The sequence below is a fragment of the Glycine soja genome, chromosome 13 (genome assembly GCF_004193775.1).
Source record: "Glycine soja cultivar W05 chromosome 13, ASM419377v2, whole genome shotgun sequence".
Classification (NCBI taxonomy): domain Eukaryota; kingdom Viridiplantae; phylum Streptophyta; class Magnoliopsida; order Fabales; family Fabaceae; genus Glycine; species Glycine soja.
In genome coordinates this window covers 15,211,867-15,229,668 of record NC_041014.1, presented here as the reverse complement: position 1 = coordinate 15,229,668, position 17,802 = coordinate 15,211,867, and the positions used below count along the sequence as shown (strand labels likewise).

The window sequence follows — 17,802 nt, the reverse complement described above, 5'->3', positions numbered from 1 at the left end:
AAAGGGAAATTAGGGAACATAAAATTGTTGGAAAAGAGTCTCCATGGTCGAGGTAAGGGGCGACGACGTGCACCAGACTCAGGTCAGGGGTGGCGACAACACTCCAAGGTGTGCAATTTGGATCTGAACGTTCTCGCCGTTGCATTTCTGGGCTCAGCCACTGTCCTAGACCAAATCTACCGCTATCCCGCTTTCTGGAACCCCTAATCCCCAAATCATAATATGTGACTTTTGAAACATCAAGTTGTTTGAGTTTTCTTCTTTTGAATCCCTAAGCCTCATATCAGTGGCAGGGTGAAATCAAGAGAGGTGGTGTGGTGGGCGGGGAATGAAAGAAATGTTGAGGTTGACAAAAAAAAGATGACGATCTGACTAGCAGAGTTGGATCATTGGAGGAGTCGAGGTGGCATGCCTTTGGATTTCTACATCAATTACTGTTATAACCAATGTAAAAAAGTTGAAAAAAATAGCATAACCTGCCATGTAGGTTTGTGTATAGGCTTGGGTTACTTGAACCTACCTCCAGACCAAAGTAATAGTTTTAATTTTGTAACGATGAAAAACATATCAAAATTTTTACAGAAATGAAAACCAGACTTTTTCAATTTTATAAGAACGAAAAACATATTTTAACTCATAATCAATTACAGACTTACCCATTTACCTTATAATTCAAAAGAGACTACACATTCATACTTCATATAGTTGTAAATTAACATGCCTCTTCACCTTGATGAGGAAGAAATTTAGTGGTATGAAGAAGCAAAATACTCAACTTGCTCAATACAGTTGAAATGCTTAGGCATCGGAACCATTGTGAAGTCATAGACAAGGTTACCAGCTCCGCAACAACTCAAGATAGAAGAGGAAAAGGTGGGTGGGCTAGTTGGGGAGGCAAAAGGGCATGTTATGGTCCAAACAGTGACAACTTAGTACACTGCCTTTAGTTAAATGTCGATCAAGGTGAAAAGAGGAGCAAGAAACAAAGTCAAATCCCCCCCCATGTAACTAACTACCCATGCATTTAGTAAAATAAAGCATGTAAGAATAACAAAGCTAACAGAAATCTCACAAAGTGCTAATTTCCTTCATGGTTTAAATTAATATTTCCTCCTTCATTCATACTTTTGGTTTTGGGTATATCAATTACCAAACAATAAGGGCGAGCCCAAATTAACTATTTTTGTAAGAAAAACAGAGAAAAAAACAGAAGTGCTTTTTTGCATCAAGAAAGTATGCTTGGAATGGCTGACAATTTCAGTTTTTAGAAGGAAAAAAAATGTAATTTTCAGGTGCTTTGTAAAAGTGCTTCTTTATTGTGAAGAAATTGCTATTTTTGTTGGAAAAGAAAGAAGTTTTTTCAATTAGGCAGTAAGATGAACAACCCTTAACCTTTTGGAAACAATATGCATAGCAGAGTTTCATACCAAAAATAAGAACAATGCCCTTGACATTTGGGTGTCTGTCTCCTAAGAAATGACTGATGTTTGGCATAGCTGACTAGTCGTCAAAATTTGGGAAAAGAATAGATAACTCAGAACTTGGCTTATTCAATCATCTCCTGGGTACAAACATGATTGAACTTTCACCCCATCAATCCACAAAACCCTATTAACATAAGTTATTTTCCACAAAGCCATCAACATTGCTGGGAGCTTGAGCCAAATTTTCTCATTAGTTCTATATTTTCAGCAATTGTTGATCCAGGAGTTCCAATAAAACCAAGAGATGCACAGCTACATACAGTCTGCTCAACATAAAGAAGTAGATCTGGTAGTCTCTGACTGGAACAATACCTTTTACTAATTGTACTATCTGAATTTGAAATGAACCTCTGTCCATGACCCGCTGCCATGAGTTTTATGGCTGCTCGCCTAACCAACTTATCATTCTCTTTCAAGAAATGTACCTTATAGTTATGTTTGTCACTAATTAAATCACTTAAATAAGTACCAGTCCAATTATCTCCAGGAAGATCAGTCATTATAAAAATATGAACGGGTAGAGGGCCTTCCTTCCTCAAAGATTCGATTTTTTGCCTTAATCCGTGAAAGGTAGCCTTTTGATGATTCTTAAACTGCCCGTCCAACAGTCTAAGTTGTGCACAAAGAAATGGAGCCTTTATGGTTTCTTTAACGAACTGCTTTCCAGCAATCATAATTTCTGGGACAAATGGAAGATGTTTAATCTTGTCCATCAATGATCGAAACCTCTGATCCTGATGAGATTCATGAATATCAACATATAGTTCAGAACCTTTGTATGCGGCAGAGAACAGGCTTCCAAATGCTAGCAGTGAGGCTGATTCAACTTCAGAACCAGGTCCAAGAGTCTTAAATACATCTTTCCGTCTCCGAACATATGATATTTTCTTTTTTTGCTTCAGTTGTTCATCCGCTTGGAATGAATCTAACTTTCCGTCTTCATGGCCATCTGTATGGAAAGTCCATATTGTAGTTCTGCAATCTTCATTGACGGCATATATACACTTTTCAATACTACCATGGAGCCCAGCTAGCAGAGATCCACATTGTTTTAGGCTTTCAGAAACAGAGGACTGCAACTTTGTATCTTTTACGCAAGCCAAATCTAAGCTGATGCCACACCATATTGACACAAAATCCCTAAGATCAATCACTCGAACAAGAGAGGGAGAAACTAATGATGAGACATCTATAATTTCAGCAATGGAGATATACCTGCGAGAAAAATCAACAAATAAATTCATACAGTTAACCAAGTGAACTGCAGTTTCAAATATAAAATTCCATCAGACAGAAACCATGGAAGAAAGGTATTCATGCCTTTGAAAGTTACAGCCGCCGTTATCATGATACAAAAGGAAACCTTATCAATTATATATGAACCAAAAAGCAAGCAACTGGTAGAAATAATTTTGCAATGTGAAAATCATGTAATAGAAAAGAGCAAAGTGGTCAGTATCTCTGATTGTAATGGAAATAGCTTAAAATATCCCTATTCTTTCCCTGAATCCGACTATTAAGAGATATGTCATTTCTTAAAATATCCTACATACATTGGCAGGAATAGGGGAAGGGGACAGATTTATCTTGATGGGAGCAGAGTATTATTAATGTTTATAATGCTATAATAGGTATGATAAAAAAAATTCACACAAAGAAGAAGAAGGATACAAAATAACTATGGTTGATGCATTGGATATTATACCTCTTGGACCAGAACTTCAACTTCACTCAAATTTATGCTAAATAAATTATGACCTGGGACTAATCATTTATTAAGACTTAAAGAGAACACAACAAACTTATTATCTTTCTTGTTTCTTTTAAGTAAAATCAAATTTTAATAGATCCATTCAATCTCATCTTGATAATACTAACATGTATGTCCACACTCTCATAAATTGCTTCCAACCTTCTTCACCAGCCATTTCACAAATACACAAATCATAAATTGACAACAAGTGACAAAACCTACTAACCTTCGACTCTGGACAAGCTCAATCACATGATCCCAAACAGAAATTCGAACATCCTTGGGATCCACTACGCGAAACTTCGGACAGCTACCTAGGGCAACAGCATGGTGATCCAGAATGGGAGGAACCACCAAAGTCCGATTCAGTATCCCCGCCATCAGAACAGCATTCTTGAACTCCGAAAGCTGGTTGCTGAACCCGCTGTGAGGCGCATACCACACGAATTTCTCCCCTAAGGCGAGGGCTTGCCCGGAGCATTGAGGGGCATGTGACATTGTTGAAGTTTTGGACAATCCATTGAACTGGGAATCAGGTTTTGCATAGTAGCGATACAAAACCAAGAAGGAGAGGCATATGACAAGGGCAAAAACAGGAATGAGTGGAAATCTGTAAAGGGGTTTTCTTTTAGACAACATTCTGGTTGGTGGGTTGGGATTCAAAGTGTTCATGGGAATGCAAACGTGATACACAGTGATAAATTCCCCACATCCAGGTAAGTTTGCAGAGAAGAATTGGGCTTAGTCATAATCAGAAACTTTCAAATTCCTGAAACAAATTCTTAAGTAATTAATAAAAATAATGAAAAAGGGGTCCGTAAGAAACAAAACCCACGACAAAATCAGATTTTTTGAAACAGAAACGGATGTTGTCACTAATGACTAAACTACCCAGTACCCAGAATTGGTTTTCTTCAGAGACAGACAGGGAAAGTACTCACTTGGTCGAATTGCGTTTCGGAGAGAAGAGTGGTTTGTGATGATTTTATGAATGTAGACGATGATGATTCACGGCTCAAATTGAGATAGATATCGATAAAGGGTGGTGACTGGTGAGATCGGATTCGGAAGAACTAGCAGAGCAAATGAGCCACTTTCCTTTCGTGAGACCCTCTCTTACGCAGTTTGTTATTGAGAACCCCAAATCGGTGCATGAAATTTCACTGGTTACTCCTATGTCATCATGTCATGTTAAGCTTGAAACTGGATTATCTGTTTGCCCGACTCTCACTGTAAAAACAAGGGCTAAAATACATTTTTCAAAGAATCCAAACCTAATAGTACCATTAATTTTAATGTAACCAACACTGTTTAGGTTCGAATTTTAAGTTGATTAACAAATAATTAGGTTAGAAGGAAAATATTTATTTTGAGTGTGTTTATGATTTCCTACTTCTGAATATTTTATATCAATAATATTGTTAAGAAAAAGAAAAGTTTAATGTAATGTAGAATTATAATTTGCTCTCATAATGTATAAAAACACTTACAAATTGTAAAATAAAATGAATAGTAACTCATTTGATATTTCCAATTAGTTAATAGTATATATTATTTTTTTACATTTATATATATATATAATCTCATTTTTAATTTAAAAATAATTTTAAATAAAATTTTAAAAAATAAGTTAAAGTTATTTTATATTTATATTTTTAGCATAATTTAACGTTTATATATTAAAAAATCATAATATTAATGTTTTGTATTCAAATATAATAAAAATAAATATATGATTTGACGGTAAATATTTTTATTACGTTAGGTAGGAAGTAAAAGAATAGAAAATCCTTTTTTATTATAAAACTATATCAAAATAGAAATTATTTTTTAATTTATTTTATTTTATCATTAGTTAAAATTGATATATTACAAACTTAATTATATTATCAAAAATTAAGAATATTTTTAGAGTTTAATGATGTTTCACAATGTAAAATAATTTTATATTAGATAATCAGAAATCACCCATTGTTATCAATGAGTTATGAATTTTAAAATAATTATGATAAAAGTCAATAAATTTATCTGATAGTTTGTAATTGAATAATGATATAAACTCGCATATCATATTTTGTTTTTTAAATATAATTTTTTTTATTATTTTATACATGAGGAGTATGACTCTTATGCTAGCACATGCTTATATGAAAAGATGAGAAAAACGAATAATAGCCTTAGAATTAAATTTTATGATCAAGATTAAAATCTCACTTAAAAAGGCATGTCATGTTCCCATTTTCTTCTCCTCACGTTGCATGCACAGTTCTCACATTCGACTCTCTCGTGACGACCCCTTCCGCAATCGCTTGCAACCTTGCACACTTTTTCTCATCCATGTCTCTTGCACACTCTAGCTTCCCTCAATTGATATTGACCCTCCATGCTCTTTTTCAATTGCCTTCGACTCTCTCTCACAACCCTGGCTCCATTTGATCCATAAGAAGCTCAGTGGGTCAAACAACTCCAAATACTAAGATGTTGCCCATATGCCTCTTTCTATGATCAAGCCGTCAATTCCTTAACATGCTAGATCAATCACGTTTGTTTTCTATCTCTCTCTATCTCTTTTTCTTTTCAATTTTAATTCCAATACACCATTTTAAGGAAACCAATTACAAATCATGGACACACTTATAGGACTTTGTGTGGGAGGTTCCAGATTGTTCAAATATTAATTGAAGGTGAGGGTGAAGATGATGGGTACTTTATATAGAATTGAAATGAGTTTATGTATTTTGTTAGAGATTATAAAATATACATATGTATAGCATAGCTATTTTGGTGATTTGTAATTTAGATACGTATTATAAAATATATATAGCTAGAGATTATAAAATATACATGTGTTTTGTGTGAGAGTTGTTATCCCTATGCATAATTGTCATAGTGATACTTATTTCTAATAGACAACTCTTTCATGACAATTACTTAAACTCGCGACTTATAGATTACTAGAATTCAAGCGAGCTATTGGGTCATTTAAGGTTCTTTAAAATTTATTGGTTTTTTATATGTTATATGCTTATGTGTTTTTGTTTACCTTTGTAATTTATGGAGTTTTGATTTATTTTATGCATGAATATATCCTGAAAAAAAATATATTTTATGTGCATATATATATATGAAATCAAATGCATAATATTATGTTTCAATTACGAAATTAAATATGAGAATTGTATTCATCATTCTATTATGTCTTGATCTTGAAGTGCATAATTTATTCTCGTATGATTAAGTTTTATGTCTAAGTGATCTTTATAATTTTGCTTAATTATAGATTAGCCACAACATCGACCTATAATTTGATTTAAAATTATATATTAAGTTGTTTAAAGATCATATAATGAATTATACATAACATTGTGATTAATTTTACTTTATATAATGAATTTTATCTCACATGAATTTTTATTATATTTGTATAATTAATTAAGATAAAATGATATATTATTTTTCATGAATTACCCGCAGGTTTGTGAAGTTTGTATAATTTGTAAGTTTTGTGATAAAGTAAATATTTACGATAAAAAATCAAATTATTTTCATGTTGTATCCATGAAGCATGATTTTGATCATGTAATTTGATTATTCTATCATAAATTTTAATTATTTCTTATTAAATTAAAAATTTAGTCCACATGCAATTTTTATGTCACAAAATTCAATTTTCTAATATATTTATATTGGTAAAACATACAATTAATTAAGATTAATATGTCTCATTATGATATAAGCCTTTAGATATTTTCAGTTTCTACAAAAAAATTAGCTTGGTTGGGCCTTATCCTCATGGCCCAAAATGCAGTGGCTATGCTTTAAAATGTCACCTCTAAAAAAATTATTTGTGCCTGCTATCAAATTGTTTGTAAAATGATGACCCATATGCAAATTTCAAAATCATAATCAATTATACAATTCTCATACTAAAGAACCATTTCAAATCAAACCTTGATGTACGTTATTTGATCAATGCACGCAGTGGATGTAGGTTATTTGATCAATGCACGCAGTGGATGTAGGTTATTTGAACAAAAAACTTTAAATTTAAGTTTTTAAATTATTTTTTAATTTATAAAATAAATAAAAATTCTTAACATTAGTAAAACAATATAGAAAATATTAAATATAAAAAATATATTAAGTAAAACAATATAAAAAATATATAAATTATTAAATAAAACTATATAAAAAATATATACAAAATATTAAATAAAACTAAAAAAAAAAAACTTTATTTATTAAATACTTAAATTTAAAAAATTATTTACAATTTAAAAAAATAATATGAAAAACAAAAAAATAGAAGTAAAAGAAAACGATTTTGAAGTCGTTATAAAAAAAACTGATACAAGTTTAAAATCATAAAAATAAAATAAAAATTATACAAGAAAAAAAACAAATAAAGATACAACTTAAAAATCATCGTAAAAAATAAAACATACAACTTAAAAGTCATAAATTAAAAAAAAATCGTAAAAAAATTTACAACTTTAATAAAAAAAAAGTCACAGCCAACGATTGTTAATTCGAGTCCTAATACTTATCCAAGCTAAATAATAATTCAAAATCAATCTTTAATTTTAAGATAAATTGGGCCGATTTGGACACACACCCCGTCATCTTCTTCTTGTTCTGTGCCGCACTCTCGCTCGCAGTTACAGAAACCATGACGACGGTGGTGCCCACCTCCGAAGAAGACGCTGCCCTCTCTGTTGTCCGATTCGCCTCTGAACTCGCCTGGGCCGATGCCGGTCCCGAGGTATTTTCCTTCCTCTGCCCCAAACCCTTTCTTAGTTCTATTTGCCAACGGTTCGGTTATTTGTTTTGTTTTGCTTCTTTTTTTCGGTTTCGGTTTGACATTTTTCCTGGAATGTTAGTTTTTCGGTAGTTTTAGATGTTTTTTTTTCTTTCTTTTTTATCGGCAAATGTTAGTTGTTGGAATGTTAGTTTTGTTAGCAGTAGGATCGAACCCGCAACCTTCCCCTCCTTCTCTTCTCTCTTAACCATTCAACCCACCTTATATCTTCAAAGGGTTTTGGGGCTGGGGAAGGAGAATACCTCAGGCTTTGGTGTGTTTGTGGGAACTCGTTCTGTATCGTCATTTTATGTTCTGCATATTTCCGAGATTTTCTTCGATGTTCAGAGAATGAAAGGGTGGGAATCATGTATAATTGTTAGATTCGTTTGGTAGGTTGGATGGAAGAGAGGTTGGATTGTGCTCACACAAGAAAGGAGAGGATATGAAATGATTGTGTTTGGGGAGAGATATTGATGTGATAATGATTGAGGAAAATATGACAGAATTGGTTAAGGTAGTTTGGTTTGAATATGTACAAACAAGACCACAGGAAGAACCAATAAGGAGAGTTGATTGAATGTTTTTAGTTATGTTAAAAAGGGGTAAGGGAGATTGAGAACGACATTGGATGTTGTTGTTGAGAGGGATATCCTGCTAAATAATATCTCTAAAGATTTGCTCTTTAACTGAGCCAAATGTCGTCTGGTTTATGTAGCCGACCTCTCCTGGTGGCATAAGGCCTTTGTTTTTTGTCCTAAGGGATAAGGTCTTTCTTTTTGTTGTTGGTCTTTTTTTTTCTTAGGGTTTGTGGGTGCTACATTATTTTCTTGTATTTTTGCTCTGTACACTCATGCATCATGTTATACGTGAGCGCATTCTGGTGTTCTTGTTTTAATTTGGTGCTTGTATTATTCATAAATTTAGTGCTTCCCATATTGGTTGGCAGGTTGCTGAGCCTCAAGTTAGTAGACTATGCATGGAGGCTGAAGAGTTTATCGTTATGGGAAAATGGTTGGAACTAGCATCATTGATGATTACCTCTGCTGAATTGGTTTTCTCAAAGGTTTCTGAAACAGGTAGAATGCTCTTTTTTTCTCGAGATCATTGATATATGTTCCTTTTGGGGTTGTCTTGTATCCCTCTTGCATTTTGACCCAGTTCCATTTCCATTGATGAAAAACACGAATGCCATATGGTGTGTGTGTGTTGTGCAATCTTTTGAGCTGGATCTTTTTCCAACTCTGCTACTTTGTTTGGTTATGGCATTGTTGATGTGTGATATTCACTCCGCCTTTTTTTCTTGATTATGTTGCATTTCTTGCTTCCTTTTTTGGTGTTGCATTTCTCACTTTCTTGTTTACAATCCAATTTGCATAGAAAACTGCTCAGGGTGATAGGATTATTTGGATGCGCCTTTAATGTTACCAGCTATTGGGAGTGTGTTAACAAGTTCTGTTATTTCTTATACCAGATATAGAGTCCATCTTCACTATCATCTGCAATCTTGTGACCAAGACTGAGAATCCAGATGAAGTGATGGAGATTGTAAAAGTTATAACTGCAAAAATAATTCAGCAGCCAAACGAAAAGCCTGCTGTGCGATTGAAGACGTAATATCACATGCTACTTGGTTCAAGAGTTTTGGTAATGCATGCTATTGTGACTATTTATATTTTTGTTTCTAAAATATCTTCTCTTTTCTTTTCAGTTTGATCAATCTGTACAATCTTTTGGAGACTCCATACTGCCAGTTTTATGTCTACATGAAGGCATTGAATTTAGCTGTTAATGGGAAAGTCACAGAATACATTATACCTTCATTCAAAAAGATAGATAGCTTCTTGAAAGAGTGGAAAATTGGGATACCTGAACAGAGAGAGCTCTTTCTCACTATCTCTAATATTTTGAAGGAAAATAAAAGGTATAGCAGAATTGAATTCCTATTTAGGTTAATTTTATGTACGTTCTCCTTATCTCTCTTGGGAGTGGGAATACTATTTAAGTTTCTTCCCACTGGTACAGCCCTCCCATGAGACAGCGATCTTCTATCCCTCTTTCATTCTCCATTTTATAATATAAATAATTAGTATTGCATCTCATTTCATCCCAGCATGTCAAAGGATGCTTTTAAGTTCCTGAGCAATTATCTGTCGACCTTTTCGGGAGAAGATGCACATGTTTTGAGTGAAGCCAAGGAGGAGGCCGCACGTGCAATTGTGGAATTTGTCAGAGCTCCTGACATATATCAGGTACCTTGTTTAATTCTAATTACGAATTTATGATATTTGAAAAACTGAACTGTATGATCTTTCAGCTTCAGCTTCAGCTTCGTACATTGTTCAGTTACTGTTGCCGATAGTAATATCGTCACTTGTTTTTTCAATTGCTTCCTTTGCTTTGAGGGTGCTTGACTTTCTGCTCCTTTTGGGTGTGTGTGTGTAATTAGACATAGAAGCATGCAAGAGTGAAACATGGTAATTTAATGCTTAGCACTAAAACCCATAAAGTAATAAGGATGCTTTATTGTTGGCACAGGTCATCTTTATTTAGAACTTCTGTTTGTGTTTTGGTTGCTTTCTATTATCTCCTCTTCGCTGTTAATTTTATTCTTCAATATCTAAGTGCACTATTTTTAATGCTATTTTTGGCCTAGATTGCTTTAAGTTCTGGAAGAGCATTCACTAAGTGGATTGTCATGTTGTAGTGTGATTTGCTTGACTTGCCTGCTGTTGGGCAACTGGAGAAGGATGCCAAATATGCTCTGTTATATCAGCTTCTTAAGATTTTTCTTACCCAGAGGCTAGATGCATACTTAGAATATCAAGCTGCAAATTCCACCTTGTTGAAAAACTATGGTAAACATGGATGATTATTGTTTTTTAATAGTTGCATATGTAAGGCTCTATTACATGTTATCTTACTATCAAAATGTTTTGATGTTATGATGTTTTTAGGCCTTGTGCCTGAAGAATGCATTTCCAAAATGAGGCTGATGTCATTGATGGATCTTACCTCTGATGGTTCTGGCCAAATTCCATATGAACTTATTAGGGACACACTTCAGGTAAATTTGTATTCAATTTCTATGTTTGTGTTTGTGCTCTTCCTAGCATAATTGAACTGTTGGAGCGTCCCTTTCAGATCAATGATGATGAAGTGGAACTATGGGTGGTTAGAGCAATAACTGCCAAGTTAATTGACTGTAAGATGGACCAAATGCATCAATCAGTAGTTGTTAGGTATGTTCTACCTCAATTTGTCGTTTCTCTCTGCACCCTACTAGCTTATGCCACTCTGGGCACATGGACTTGCACCTGTTGGCCATAGTTATTGTGTTCAGGGTCATATATCCCATCTTGTTGAAAATTCATTTAGCTATTATGCATGATTTAATGTAAGTGTAAATGTGCAGTCATCCTACTGATCGTGTGTTTGGTCAGCACCAATGGCAAGCACTGAGAACAAAGCTAGCGACATGGAGAGTAAGAATTTCTGTATATAATTTTCAGAATTATAATTAGATTAGATATGTTGTAATGCATAGTAATGTTTATATTATTTATATATTTATACAGCCATTCACATAATATGAGCATGATAATTGAATCCATAAATTTAATTTTAAAGGAAAAAAAACTATAAAGTTAATTTCTGCTAATCAGAATTTCAATCAATAACTGCTGCCTTGAATTTATGATCTGTAACATCGTGACTAATATGTGATTTTAAGATTTCAAGATTTCAAAAGCCTGTTGATTTGAATTATTCTGCTTATTGAAAAGTATGACTGTTTTATAAATAAAGTATCCCAAAAGGTGTTAATATACCACAAATGTGAACATTTCATGTATGTACTACTGGTGGTGCATACAATTTTAATTATTATTTCATAGATAATTTTTTGTTTTTTTCTGCTTATCTCTTTTTTGACAAAAAGATTGTTATTATGCAATTTGTTCTAGTCTTCTAGATGATGGTTGTGCACTTAATAACATTTTGATTGTGGAGTTACTTTGATGAAATGTCATTGCTTCAACACGAGTAACCGGTTTTTGATTGGCGACAATGCTTGATTACTGTTTTCCTATTTCCAGGGAAACATTGCAAATGTTATCAGTACCATTCAGGCCAACAAAATAACGGAGGATGGGTCTCAGGCAGCCCAAGGTTTGGTAGTTAGGTGAGAGGACGTTTTCAACTGAAGCAATTTTCTGAAGCATATAGATTTTATCCCGGTGAAGTTTTTTTTAATCTTAAAACAGAGAAGGAAAAAATTTTACTCCCCAACTTTGTGACAGAACCATTTTGTTTTAAGCTTTTCCATTTTGATGTTATGTTTGACCAGCCTCACGATAGCGTTGAGTATATTATACCTGTGGACTGTTGTCCAAGTAGCTCCTAGGAATCAATATACAGCCATTTAACTTTTAGTGTTTTCTGAACAAATTGTTCACTGATTACACGATCGTTCATAGTTAGACCAGATAGACATGGAATCAATATACATCTTTGCTGAATAGCTCTTGATAGATGCTATTTTCTGTTTTTGAATCTGAAAAATCAGTGCGCGAGGATAATATTGACTTGAACACAAAGCATGTGCAAAAGTTCATCAAACATGTACGGAAAACAAAATTCCATAAATCCCTGAAGTTATTTCCCCTAAACTTTTCCATCTCACGTGGAATTGTTATGAACACTTGCTAAACTTGGAGTGCAACAATACACAAACACATAATACAATCACCATATAAACATGAGCCGAAAACATTATTTATTACATACAGCTTCATATTATGACAACAACATATGGAAACTAAACCAAGTACGTGAGATTCATTCCATTTGACAAGCATGAAATGAGAAATTAAATTATGTCTCTAGATTGGAACATGTTCTTAGCAAATCCTGCTGAAATCACCACAACATTGTCTAGGGCCACGTCGTCCATTTCTGGATGGCAAGCAGCTACGATAATTTAGTGTTTGTGGACATCTAACAGCTTTGTTGTAGCTATTGCCTGTTTTGCCACACACAGACACACTCACATCATAGAGCATTCTGGCCACATGGGAGCCAAATGAGAACTCTGTTTCCAACTCATTGCCGATGACAACGTTGTTGTAGTTGCCGTTGACCACAACTTTGTAGTGGATCAGAATGAAGAGCAACACAATCAGGAGACCCTTCATTTTGTGGGGTGCCTTCTTGGGAACTGTTTTTCTCAAGGACAAAGCGGGCTATGGTTCGCTAGTTAAGCTAGGGAGAGTCTCTTTATAAGCCCTAATACCTCAAATTCCTTTTCATTTTAAACATTTTGAATTTTTTAATAAATAATCGATTTGATCCTCATGTATTATTCTCTTTCCTAAGAAATTATACAAATAGTGCTTAAAATATTAAATATCAATCAGTTTAGTTGATAAGTTGAAATGTTTTATCCACGTTAAAGGAATAATTTCAGGAAGTTTTCAATATTTAAAAGAGTATGTATCACGATTTTTGATACCAGAGAGTTTATTTAAATTATATAACTTTTTTTACTTTAGAGATTATTTAAGAAAAATAATAATATTGAAAATATTACTTATTTAATATTTATAATTTGCACATACTTTATCTTTTAATCTCTCTATTTTTTTAATACATTTAGTCCTACACATATTTCTTTTAGTCACTGTACAAGTATTTTTGGATCTCTTTTATTAGTTTCCGCAGTTACTCAATTTTTTCTTTTTAATCCTTATCATTTTATAATAGCATGGAACAAAATAAATATGAATTGAAAGTTATTTTACAAGAACTGAAATAAATAATTTTAAAGTATAGAGACTAAAAGATAATTTTAAAGTATAGATAATTTTATGGAAGTATAAAAATTAAATGAATAATTTTTTTAATAATATTTTAAGAATAAAATTAATGACTTATTTAAAGAAAATTATGAATTAAGGAATTTTCCCTTGAAGTTTATTTGTTGATGTTGAGATAATTGGATGAAACCTATTCAATTGGAATTGGAGTGAGTGTATGTTTAGTAACAGGCTGAGTTGACATTTTTGAGATGGGACCTTGCTTTTTCTTTAACGGGGGGCATTGTTATTTATTTCTACTTGCCAATTCACGTGTCCCGTCCATCCTTCAAAACTTTTGATCCTAATGCACGTGAGAGGTAAACTTTTATCTCATATCAGTCTTTCACTTCCTATTTATTTTCTCATGTAAGTTGAGCTTGAGTTATTATAAATTTCTAATACTTTTTTATTCTTGTGGATAAAATAAAAATTAAATGATAGATGTGTTAGAGCATCCAAAACGGGCACCGGGGAAGCAATTTTGGAGGATCTAGCAACTTGCTTCCCAATCAACTCCCACTACAGCAGTACCGGAATTATTGCTTCCAAGGAAACAATTGCTTTCTAAAGCAACAAAAAAATTAGACAAAAAAATCTATTAACCATTGGAAAATTATTGTAGAAGACTAGAGGTGAAAAATTTTTAGCCATTGGAAAAAGAATTCACTTATAGTCGTTGGAAAAAAAAAATAGTTGTTAGAGTTCTTATCGTATAAATAAAGTGTAATGTAATTTTTTTTACACAACCAAAACTTCTAAAATTTATCTCATTTCATTCTTAAAAAATTCACAACTTCTACTTTGATTTGATTCAATGGATCCACAATATGAATTCATGGTTTAATTTCATGCAAAATTCTTAAGTTTTCATAAATCTAAATTTGTCAAATAATCCAAATTCAAATATGATAAATTTTTAATATCCTACACTCCCATTTTATCCATATCATTTTTTTATGTACCAATCACCATCAATTAACCCTTACATGAATTAAGAGTCTTCAATGAGTACTAGTAGCCAACAATGTGATGAAAGAGAATATAACACACCATCCAACTTCCTGTTAGAATCCCAAATTACACCATTTTTCACCCAAGTTGGATAAAAAAATATTGAGATTAATGAAGAAGGAGGAGAAGAAGAAGAAGCATCTGAAACACAACAAAGATCATATTTCTCCTTAAAGGAAGATGAATGTCTCGCCGATTCATGACTAAATGTTTCAAAGAATGCAATTGTGGGGACAAACAAAAAATTTGTAACTTTTTGATCAAGAATTACGAAAAATTACAATAGGTGTTGTGAGCAGCATTGGCAATCGAAAGATATGTCATAGCTAAAACATCAATGACAAAAGGTCAATAAAATCTATAAAAAAATTTCAACATGCTACAAACAAGCCTATCAAAAGAAAGAAGAGTGGCAGCTCCGAGACTGACATCATGGGAGATGAACATGCAATTTATTTGCAAGATGTGAAGCAAAGTTTCAAATTATAAAATGTATGGCTTGTCGTGAGTAGGGAACCAAAATGGTTGACACAATTTGAATGATCTAGTAAAAAAAAAATAAAGGTTTATACTTCTAGAGAATATTCATCATCTTTTAATCCGAATATACCAAGTTATGAGCCAACATCACCTACCATGGAGCGTCCAATGGAGGCAAAAGCAACCAAGATGAAGGCAAAAGAAAAATTGTTTGATGTTGTTGATTTCATAGCTATGGGAGACATAATCAAAACCAAAGCAAAAGTCGTACAAGATCTTGCACATGCAAATAGGACTGCAACAAGTTGATAGGTTGAAGGAAAAAAAACATGTTGATGAAGGAAAAAGAAACCATCTTTCAAATCCTCTATAAGGATAATGTTGGTATAAGCAATGCACGACTACAATTTCATGAAACCTTGTGTAACAAAATAAAAGAAAAATTAGGACTTTATTGATTATGCTACTTATTGCAATGTTACTTTTATTATGTAACTTTTTTTTTGTTGATTTTAATTATGTAATTTTTATCATAAAATTATGTACATTATAATTCTATAATTTTTAATTAAAACAAAAACTAGTCGTTATTTCAATTAAAAAAACTAGCCATTGTAACTCTCTTTATATATTCCTTTTGATGTTGTAAGATTTTCTCACATATGAATTATGCAAAACTTGTATCAGATTTTCAGAAAACTATTATTCTACAATGTTGCTAAAGATGCCTTCTAGCAATTCATCTCTTGAACATGAACCCATTGATAATTTTCTAAATGTTGAATACGAAGAACATTACATGAGTTTTGTGTTGGAAAGGCTATAATAACAACAACAAGCCACTATGAGAAGTAGGCTTCCACGAAAATACATTGACAGAGATCGTGAAAAAGGGCAATTAGAAAGATTTTTCAATGACTATGTCTCCAACAATGCGATATACATAGATGAACAATTTCAACAAAGATTTAGAATGTGCAGGGATGTTTTCCTTCGCATTGTGCAAGCCCTTGGCAATCAAGATTCGTATTTTCAGCAACAAGTTGATGCAACGGGAAGGATGGGCCTTTCTCCATTACAAAAATGCACAGTTGTTATTCGCATACTGGCATATGGATCACCAGCTGATAGTATCGATGATTATGTTCAAATGGGAGAAACCATGACTTTACTATGCTTTGATAAGTTTGTAAGGGGTGTATATGATGTTTTTGAAGCTAAGTACTTAAGAAAACCAACAATAATGACATCCAATACTTATTGCAAATAAGTGAGCACTATGGTTTTCCAAGTATGTTAGGTAGCATTGATTGTATGCATTAAAAATGAAAAACATGCTTGAAGCTGTGGCGTCACAAGACTTATGGATTTGACATGCATATTTTGGGTTATAGGTTCAGACAACGACATCAATGTGTTCAACAAATTTCCTATGTTTAAAGATGTTATGGAGGGAGAAGTCCCTAGTAAAATTTGTAGTAAATGAAATCCAATATAACATGGGATTCTTTCTAGCAGATGGAATTTATTGAAATTGGACAACACTTGTGAAAACTATCCAAAGGCCACAAGGTAATAAAAGAAAATTGTTTGCTTGATATCAAGAAGCAACAAGAAAGGATGTGAAGCGTGCATTTGGAGTGCTTTAATCTCAATTCACGATTGTACGTGGTCCTATGCATGGTTGAAGCATAGACACAATCAAGCATATACTATATGTGTGCATCATATTGCATAGCATGATTATAGAAGAACAGCACACATATAATGAAAATTTTGACCACCAATATAAATATCCCACTAATGATGTGGTGACAACTCACATCATATTGGTCCTCAAATCATACTTGCTTAGGAAAAGAGAAGTTTATGATCTGAAATGTCATCACCAACTTCAAACGGATCTTGTGGAGCATTTTGAGAACATTTGGATGCGATAATTAACAAAATTAGTTACTTTTTTAATTATGTAACTTTTATTATTTCAATTATTGTCTTTTATGTTGCATTATTTGTGTGAAGTTAGTTACTTTCATTATTTTAAATGAAATATAATTTAATGTTTTATTTATATTAGATTTTTAATTTTAAAGGTTTATTTAATTTATAGATAATATACATATAAATTAATAAAAAAAAGTTATTAATAAAATATAACGATAAAAGCCTTTTGGTGGGACCCATTGAAAGTAATGAAAGAGAGATGTTCTATTGCAGAGATTTATTACTTAGAGTTGCTTGCATTGGAAAAAGTGAAAATGAGTAATGTGTAAATGTTCCATTGGAAGCAACTATTTGTTGCAATGTGGATGCTCTAATAGAGTATATATTGCTGAATGTCCCCTTTCCTTCATTAAAAGGTTTTTGTTGGTTACCTAACGCTACAAAGGTTCCAGTTCTGAGAATTGACACTGTCCA

At 32.7% G+C, this 17,802-nt stretch overlaps 2 protein-coding genes and 1 pseudogene across 2 annotated transcripts; 2 read left to right on the top strand and 1 right to left on the bottom strand.

Moving 5' to 3' along the window:
• Nucleotides 1-1,364: 1,364 nt before the first annotated feature.
• On the bottom strand, nt 1,365-4,468 carry LOC114382675 (O-fucosyltransferase 30-like). The gene is made up of 3 exons (XM_028342244.1): nt 4,179-4,468; nt 3,464-4,006; nt 1,365-2,699 (listed from the first exon to the last, which is right to left on the bottom strand). Exons 2-3 carry the CDS (start codon nt 3,907-3,909, stop codon nt 1,640-1,642), a joined length of 1,506 nt encoding a protein of 501 aa, XP_028198045.1. The 5' UTR covers nt 3,910-4,006; nt 4,179-4,468; the 3' UTR covers nt 1,365-1,639.
• Nucleotides 4,469-7,833: 3,365 nt separating this feature from the next.
• LOC114382816 (eukaryotic translation initiation factor 3 subunit M-like) lies at nt 7,834-12,569 on the top strand. Its single transcript, XM_028342449.1, has 10 exons — nt 7,834-7,999; nt 8,985-9,114; nt 9,510-9,648; nt 9,747-9,959; nt 10,149-10,287; nt 10,743-10,893; nt 10,993-11,102; nt 11,180-11,277; nt 11,451-11,520; nt 12,133-12,569. The coding sequence occupies exons 1-10, from the start codon at nt 7,907-7,909 to the stop codon at nt 12,220-12,222; spliced, it is 1,233 nt and encodes a 410-aa protein (XP_028198250.1). The 5' UTR covers nt 7,834-7,906; the 3' UTR covers nt 12,223-12,569.
• A 3,566-nt stretch (nt 12,570-16,135) lies between these two features.
• Nucleotides 16,136-17,324, top strand: LOC114381620 (annotated as a pseudogene).
• The last annotated feature ends 478 nt before the right edge of the window (nt 17,325-17,802 follow it).

Bases quoted from the DNA above. Each gene is read 5' to 3' on its own strand.
- LOC114382816 (XM_028342449.1), top strand. From the start codon at position 7,907: ATGACGACGGTGGTGCCCACCTCCGAAGAAGACGCTGCCCTCTCTGTT. The intron at 10,288-10,742 runs GTACCTTGTTTA...GTCATGTTGTAG, and splicing joins GAGCTCCTGACATATATCAG to TGTGATTTGCTTGACTTGCC. The intron at 10,894-10,992 runs GTAAACATGGAT...TGATGTTTTTAG, and splicing joins CACCTTGTTGAAAAACTATG to GCCTTGTGCCTGAAGAATGC.
- LOC114382675 (XM_028342244.1), bottom strand. From the start codon at position 3,909: ATGAACACTTTGAATCCCAACCCACCAACCAGAATGTTGTCTAAAAGA. The intron at 2,700-3,463 runs GTTAGTAGGTTT...TTTTTCTCGCAG, and splicing joins GAGCTTGTCCAGAGTCGAAG to GTATATCTCCATTGCTGAAA.